This window comes from Triticum urartu, chromosome 7A (assembly GCF_056163025.1).
Source record: "Triticum urartu cultivar PI428250 chromosome 7A, HENAU_Tu73, whole genome shotgun sequence".
Classification (NCBI taxonomy): Eukaryota; Viridiplantae; Streptophyta; class Magnoliopsida; order Poales; family Poaceae; genus Triticum; species Triticum urartu.
In genome coordinates this window covers 731358002-731366575 of record NC_141879.1, presented here as the reverse complement: position 1 = coordinate 731366575, position 8574 = coordinate 731358002, and the positions used below count along the sequence as shown (strand labels likewise).

Below are 8574 nucleotides of genomic sequence, written 5' to 3'. Positions count from 1 at the left end.
ACGCGATAGAGGAACGAGAAGCAAATCGCAGCAAACGTATTGCCGAAGCCTCCCCTGAAGCTACCCCGCCATCTCAGCGCAGAAGCAGCGTGGCTTCCACCGAGCTGCTTCAGCCAGAGCATGCCTTGACGGCTCTTGCCAGCTATCCCGTGGATGCTATCACGGAGTCTCAAAATTGCCACCTTATGACGCAATGGATGAATTTGAAGGTCAAGGCGGCTGTTGGCTCTGTTTATCCTACTGAACCCGGCGCAACTTTTCACTGCCGGCCGATTCCAGAAGGATATGCTAGGGTGATGGTGGATGAGATAACGGAGGGATTTGAGGACCTCCAGCTTGACCACCCTACCAGTGAAGGGGAGACTCGGCTGGGGTCTGCTTTGAAGACTCCATGCCTATGGCGGAAGGAGCTCATCAACCTTCCGAACTGGACGCCTCCGCCTCCTCCTCCTCCTCCTCCGGCGAGTCAGGGCACTCCGCCTCCACCGCCTCCTCCTTCTCCGGCGAGTGACGATCAGGGCCCTCGGCCGGCTCCTTCTCCGGCGCGCGGTGGCACTCCGCCTCCTTCTCCGCCTGCGCCGACGCGCCCGAGCAGCCAGCCTCCTCCTTCTCCGCCTCGTCAGCAAGGGCGTAAGAGACCTGCCGCCGCTCCAGCTGCTCCGGCGCGTCGTAGTCCTTCTCCTCCGCCGCTTAAGCAAGTAAAGAAGACAACCGCTACGTCTGCTCGGTCGGCGTCTAGCAGTACAACCAGAGGCGGGAGGACATACAGATTCGGTCCTTCTCTGAAGACTCCAGAGAAGTTACCATACGAGAGGACCCAGGAGGAGAACGCCGAGATCGCGCGAGAAGAAGTGAAGAAATTCTTTGAAGGGGTGAAAGCAAAGAAACATCCACCTCCGGAGGAGAAGGTAGATCGGGTGAAAGTGAAGCGCACTCTGGCTGCCCTGACAAAACCACCGAAGTCTGATCCGCCGAAAGGAAACTATGACCGCATTATTGGAAAGGAATTTGCCAAAGCGGAGCGGTCGGGAAGTACTGTCAGTGATCAAAGGCTGAAAGAACGACGAGCTGGGAAACAAATTGTCCAGCTCGGCGAACAAGCGAAGCAATCGTGCCCCCCGCTCAAGGTGCCTAGCCACAACGTCGATAATGATCCGAGGATGGTGCCCGGTTATAGCAATCTTGCAGATTACCTGCCCGATGAAGTACATTATGAACCCATGGACGTGCAGATACAAAGATACGAGTACGGGAAGCCTCTCGTCAAAGATGAAAGATCTCTATCAATGATGATGCGAAGATTGCATGATTGGTACTTGAAAATCTGCAGAGACTCTGGGGGGAGGAGTACTTTGTATTTGAAAGTTAAAAAGGAGCATGACCTCGTTGGAATTGATCTGTTGCCTGTTCCATTTGAGGAGTTCTATCAGTTTTTCAATCAATTGGCCCTCGATAAAGCAACGGTCACCTGCTACTGTTTGTAAGTACTACTACTTCTGTCATTAAGTCTCTCCATATAGCTCAGCTCTTTCATTGCATGTATTTATAATCATCCTCACTATATTATGCAGATTGAAGATCGTCGAATTGAAGAAAAGACAAGTCGGTGATATTGGGTTCATTAACACATATCTCATAGATGCAACTCAGGTTAAATTTCATGCCGTAGAAACCGAGGCCAGCATGCTAGAATCGTTGATAATAAATCAAAACAAAGATATAATACTCTTTCCTTACAACTTCAAGTGAGTGTTACTGTCTTGTGCGTATTCGGTTTCCCTTATATATTATTCAAGGTTATAGTAATGTAATTGATGAGTTATGCATGCGTGTGCAGTTTCCACTATATTCTCCTACATATTAAGCTTGAGCAGGGACTAGTAACCGTCTTAGACTCAAGACGAAAAGATCCCAAGGAATATGCAGACATGACTCAAATACTCGAGAAGTAAGTTAAATCGATCATTATCCACCATATCAGCAACTTTGTTCATTTCCTGATATATCAAGTAATTGTTTTCTTTGTCCGGCAGGGTTTGGAGAAAATTCACCAGAAAAGCTCCGGGACTGCCGAAGGAGCTGCAATTTAGACACCCGAAAGTAAGTACTAGCTATAGTAGCATTTTAAGCGCATCTACTAGTCATTCAAGCGCTAGTTTCATCAATACCATTTGGCATTCTTGCTTATCAGTTTGATTAACCTCTATTTCTTGTAAAGTGGTTGTGGCAGCAACAAGGGAATGATTTCTGTGGATACTATGTTTGCGAGTCCATCCGCCACACGACCTGTGAGCGGGGCTACACTGACGAACAATATGAAGTACGTAAATAACAACATTCACAATTTTATTTTATTACCATCATTTGTGTTGAGTTTCATTCATTCATATATATATATATATATATATATATATATATATATATGTATTGAACCCCTTCTTTAAATTAGATGTTTCGGAAGCGGGATGAACTCCTAGCACCAGCTCGCATGCGAGGAATTCAAGAGGAATTGGCGGCATTCTTTCTTGACCACGTGATCCCTGAAGACGGAGAATTCTATGTGGACCCTGAGTCCATATGATTATATTTGTAAGAGATAATTATTGTATATATGTAGCCGGTAGTGTCAGATAGATATACGAGAACTTGTTGTTCGACCAATCTATCGGAGAAGGAGAGGTGGTCGATATCACTTCTCTCTGTATATATGCATATATGTTCATGACGATCTTCTGTTTCCTTCACTTGCTTACTAGCTAGCTAGCGTGTCTAGTCCTCTCTATATACGTATGTATAGTACGTAGCGTCGACCAAACACGGACATAACAGAGGACACTTCTCTCTATTAATTATAACTAGCTAACACAATATATGAAACACCTAAATTAACCCCCCCAAAACCCCCAACCCCCCCCCCCTTTAAAAAAAAACAAAAACCCCAGCCACAGAAGTGCTGACGCGTGGATGCCTATTGGTCCCGGTTGGTGCCACCAACCGGGACCAAAGGGTCTCCTGACTAAGCTCTACGCACTGCCCACGTGGAGGGCCTTTAGTCCCGGTTCTGGATTGAACCGGGACTAAAGGGGGGAGGTATTAGTATCGACACTTTAGTCCCGGTTCCTGAACCGGGACTAAAGGCCCTTACGAACCGGGACTATAGGCCCTTTTTCTACCAGTGAAGCATCCTCACACTCACACAAGAACCTATTTAAGTCCAAGCTAAAAGCCAATCGTTTGGTTATAGATTGATTTTTCTTATTTGTACATCTTAAATTTACACATGACATTGTTTTGCAGCAAGGCATTTCATCTCATATTTCTGAGTAGTTTGATTATCAACTTTGTCTACTCAGGCGTATGTGTAATTATTTGCCTCTATTATCTATAGCTAGACATGCTCCAGCTGCCAAAGGGGAAAGGCTGTGTGTGTCTATGCAAAGTTAAAGGTGAACTATTTCTGGATGTAAAACTATAGGTAGTTTGCGAGAAGAAAAATTCTTGCTTTATCGTCAGTCTCACCCCCTCTATGTCTCAATCCTGGCTTCACCCCTGATCATAAGTGGCATCATGATCATGTTACTAGTACCGTGTCATATTAAATGTTGTATTACATTATGTCATGCATGGCAATAAATGAGCCAATATGAGATATTATGCATTACGAAAGTAAGATCATACACTATTATTATATGCATGATACTATTACATCATACACACCATTACGGCCAGCCTTGTGAAAAAGAAGAGGAGAAATTATGCATATGTGAGTTGTCCTTGTGGTCAGTAGTTGGATCCATCCCGCCATATGCAAGATTGCAAGTGTGCATGCATTGCATGCTACCGCGAGAAGATGGACCCCCATGCCCGAGCCAATCACACATAGTGACAGACGTAGCACAGTATGTTGTGATCACTCGATATCTTTTGAGATTGATCTATTTTGCTAGCCGACAAAATATATAATAATCGTGTCCACATGCGTTGCGGTTGTGCTTCCTACACCGGCTGTAATAATTAACCAATCCACATATATTAAATATACTTGAAAATTTCCATGCTAATTAGAATTTACGAGTTGTTTATCTAGTAGGATCAAATTATTGCGGTATAGATCTTCCGATGTTTTCCTAGATCAATCATAAAAAATGTAAAAAAAAAAAATGAACCGTCCACTTTAGGCTAGTCATAATGAAGAGTAACTTAGACTAGTGTCATACATATGACACTAGTCTATGTTACTATCTTTATCATGCAAAGTGTCGTAGATGTAGTATCAATGATTATTGTATTTATTATCTTGTACACTCATTGTTTTTTGAAACGCGCAATGTGATGGTAACATAATATGCTACCACTATCATCTCTTTTCTCATACTATGCCAAGTCACCACTAGTTTGCATTGCACAAGGATGCATATTACTGACTATGTTTCTCTCATGATGACTAGAATTATGGGCCAAGAGTTATAATGGAGGAGATTAACTCAGGTGGAAAACGGGAGAAGTCCCTTTGCTCGAGCCCGTTGCTTCCTCTCCACGAATCAATATTCATGTTTCCCCAGTTTGCCCTAATTTCTATGGTTCCATGCCATGATTTGTCGTATATCTCCTATCACTGATTTTATGCACACCACTCTCTCAATACCACACCTAAATCCATTAATTTCACTTTCCCAGACAGGATCCAGCAATATGTGGCCAGAGTTTCTTTTCATATGTTGGGTGTCTTCTTTCTGTTTTGAGAAAACTTTCAATCTATTCATCTTCAGTCATGGCAATACAACGAACATTAGAAAAAATAAAAATTACATTCATATCCATAGACCACCTAGCGACGACTAGAAGCACCGAAGCGAGCCGAAGGCGCACCGCCATCACCCCCTAAGTGTGGTGACTTGTGTAATCTTGTTCGACTTTGAGTTGGTAGCGTTTTAGGTACTACTTTGACCATTCTTTTTCTTTTAACCTGGTTGTACGAGGATTTTCTCATCACTTTATATATTTTTGAATGTTAGACCTCTACTTATAAAGCTGGGCGAAAACTTGTTTTGAGAAAATAATGCGTCCAGTACATACCCACCAGTAGTGTCAGAGGTGTACAGAGCGGTCCACCGACGATCGTACGTACTGCGTGCCCATACGCATGCATGGCGACCGATCACTTTCTGCCGCATGCATCACGCTCTCCAGCTAGCTTGTATGTATAGTCACATGGATGGATCACGGAGCATCACCAGCCCGCGCGAGGACAACGTAGGTCGCTGTCCTCTCTCGCATCGCACCGCATGTGTTCCTCGCATCGCATGGACGCATGCACCGACGGTAGAGTGAACGTCCGTCCGTCAGTCTCGGACGATCGGTCGATCCGGCCCTTTAAATACCGGCCCATCGGACACCGGCATCCTCACACCAAAACCTATCTAGCTTTGCCTATTGCTAGCACAGCACGCACGAGCTAGCTAGAGTGAGAGCCATAGCAGTTTCGGGCATGGCGAGGAGCATTGCTCTGGTCTGCTTCCTCGTCGTCGGTCTCGGCCTCGTCGGCACCGTGTGCGCCTCGGCGGCGGTGGCTGGCGGCAAGAACGGAGGGCGGCTGGTGAACGCGGTGTACGTGTTCGGCGACTCGCTGGTGGACGTGGGCAACAACGACTACCTGCCGGCGCCGGCGCCCAGGGCGAACCGGCCCTACGGCATGGACCTCCCCGGCAAGCCCACCGGCCGCTTCACCAACGGCTACAACCTTGCCGACGTCATCTGTAAGTGTACCCCTGATAGCACCCCATGCGCCCACTACGTGCATGTATGCTTAATTATTATTGCTAATTAACATTATCCGCAAACGTATGGGGAAGGCAGCAAGCTTAACGATTGCACCATTATACATGTGTGCACCGGACATGCATTTTGACCTCGAACAGGATGGACAGGCAGGACTGTTATAACCACTAAATTAGTTAATTTGTGACTGAAAAGTCGTGGATATATAACAAAAGCAAGAGCTTAATTTGAAGATCAAACTCAAATCATATGGCAACATTGATATATAACGACAGGTATATGAAGTGGACAGACAAACGTGTGCGGCAAATTAACAATGCAAACCCACAGCTTGGATCATGCACAATAACAAACGAATTAAATAAGCAGCTAGGTAACCAAGTTTTATTACATGTGTGTCATATATATGTTGTACGTGCAGCACAACGTGTGGGATTCGAGATGAGCCCCAAGCCGTACCTCTCCATGCTGCCGCACGACAAGATTTTACTCGGCCTCTGCAAGATTGGCGCCAACTACGCTTCCGGTGGATCCGGCATCCTCGACACCACGGTACATAAACAACTTCAACCTTGTGATTCCAATGCCGTTCAAGAGCACAATATTACTGTCCAAGTACATATACTTGTTGGTTAATTATATGCATGACACATCGATCTTTTTGCAGGGAAAAGGGACGCTCACAATGCGGACGCAAGTTGAGTACTTCAAGAAGGCGGCGGACAACATGATTTGCTACCCAAGCAAGGAGGAGCACCTGGCGCGGTCCCTCTTCCTCCTCAGCGGTGGCGGCAACGACTTCTCGGCCTTCGACCCCTCCACCGCCAGCCCCCAGGCCTACGTCGTCAAGATGGTCACCACCTACATCGAGCACATCCAGGCGTTGTATGACATGGGAGCACGGATGGTGGGGATCCTCGACGTTCCACCGATCGGGTGCACGCCAGGGCAGAGGGTCGGCATGCCCAACGGCGAGTGCAACGAGCAAGCCAACTCCCTCGCGCAGGCGTTCAACGGCCTCCTCAGGGCCAAGCTCGCCGAGGCCGCTGAGGTGACCATGAAGGAGCTCAAGTACTCCATCGCCGCCAACTACAACATCCTCAACGACATGATGGACAACTCGCTGGTAGCCGGTATGTACGCAGATACACTAACCATTTTCTATCCTTATTCACTAGCTAGGGTTCTTGTACGTACGTGCATTTAGTAATTCATGTGGACTGTCTGCATGTACGGCCAGGGCTGAGGCACGTGAAGACGGCATGCTGCGGGTCTGGGAAGCTCAACGCGGAGGTGATGTGCAGCCACCCAGGCACGACGGCGTGCCCCGCCGCCGAGCACGACGACTACATGTTCTGGGACATGCTCCACCCCACGCACGCCACCATCCAGCGCGGCGTCGTCGCCCTTTTCTACGGCAACGGCCCCAAGTACGGCGAGCCCGTCAACTTCGGCATGCTGGTCACGGGCAAGAATGAATCTCCTGCGCTCAAGATGGTCGTCGACGACCAGTAAACGGCGACGTTCGTCGGCATCCTTGCCAATTCGAAATAATGATGATTTAAAATTTGCAGCAGCTGCTAGCTAGCAAGGAGCTAATAAGAGGTTGATTTTCCCGTTAATTATTCCATCTTGTGTTGTGTTGTGTTCTGTCCTTCGATTATTAGTATGTGGAACTAATAAAGTGATTAAGTAAATAAATCTTGTCCTATCCGGCCCGCGTGTGGTGTGCAATGCATGATGCATCAATAATTCTACACATACGTACCCTAAATCTGACGCGACCTACAAAACATGCATACATGCTCAATTATCAGCTGCATAAATATCGATCGATCGACCGATCGATCTTGAGATCACTAAAAAAACAAAAGAGAACTGTACATAGATGTGAGTCGTCCTTGTGGTCAATTGTGAGGTCCATCCGATCACATGCAATTATGCATGCAGTGCATGGTGCCGTGAGAAGATGGATCCAACACAGTACCTGGCCGAACCAATCACACATACTACGGACACACATTGCACAGTAGTTTGTGGTTACCCGATATCTTTTGAGATCGATATGCTTTGCTAGCCAACAAAAAAATAATGATATGTCCACATGTTATCAGCAGCCCTACTACACATGTGATTGGATGGTTAGGTTATTCGCAAAAAAAAAAAGATGGTTAGGAGGATAGTGGTATCCCCAGCCCAGCAGTGTTCAAGTCCTGAACTTGAAAGATGCTTATAGGGATAGGGTGTACGTGCGTGCGTTCACAAGGGTGACCGTATCTGAGCGGCTTCGATTGTACTATGTTAACGGAAAAAAAAACCAGCCCTACTACTCCAGCTGTCCATGAAGAGGCGGGAAGCAACGAGTTGTCCGCAACTTAAGAGATGGGCCAGACCTCGACCCATCCGGGCTGGGCAAAAGGTTTACCGGCAGGCTAGGCCAAACAGATGGTGATTTATATTTTTCCTATTTTCCGTATGGTTTTAATTTGCTTGAAAAATTCATGTTTGCGTTGCAGAGGTTCATTCCACCATCTGTAGCAATTGATTATTTTTGTCAGGGAGCGATTCGCCTTGTTCTATGAGCAGAAGTTTAACCGAACCCAACTTTGGAAAGTTCAAAGACGATAGCCAAAAATGTTCAAAGAAACTCTAGAGGTTTCATGTTTAAAAGAAGTCACAAATTCAGGGTTGAGACACAGGAGAGTTTGGAGAAGTAAAAATACCAGAGAGTTCATGACACTACGAAAAAGCAAAAGAAGGTACTCCCTTCGGTCCCTTTTACTCTACATATAAGAA

The 8574-nt window shown here is 46.4% G+C and overlaps 1 protein-coding gene across 1 annotated transcript; it reads left to right on the top strand.

Moving 5' to 3' along the window:
• Nucleotides 1-5394: 5394 nt before the first annotated feature.
• On the top strand, nucleotides 5395-7489 carry LOC125524648 (GDSL esterase/lipase At5g55050). The gene is made up of 4 exons (XM_048689680.2): nucleotides 5395-5756; nucleotides 6200-6330; nucleotides 6446-6911; nucleotides 7019-7489. Exons 1-4 carry the CDS (start codon nucleotides 5489-5491, stop codon nucleotides 7291-7293), a joined length of 1140 nt encoding a protein of 379 aa, XP_048545637.1. The 5' UTR covers nucleotides 5395-5488; the 3' UTR covers nucleotides 7294-7489.
• Nucleotides 7490-8574: the final 1085 nt, after the last annotated feature.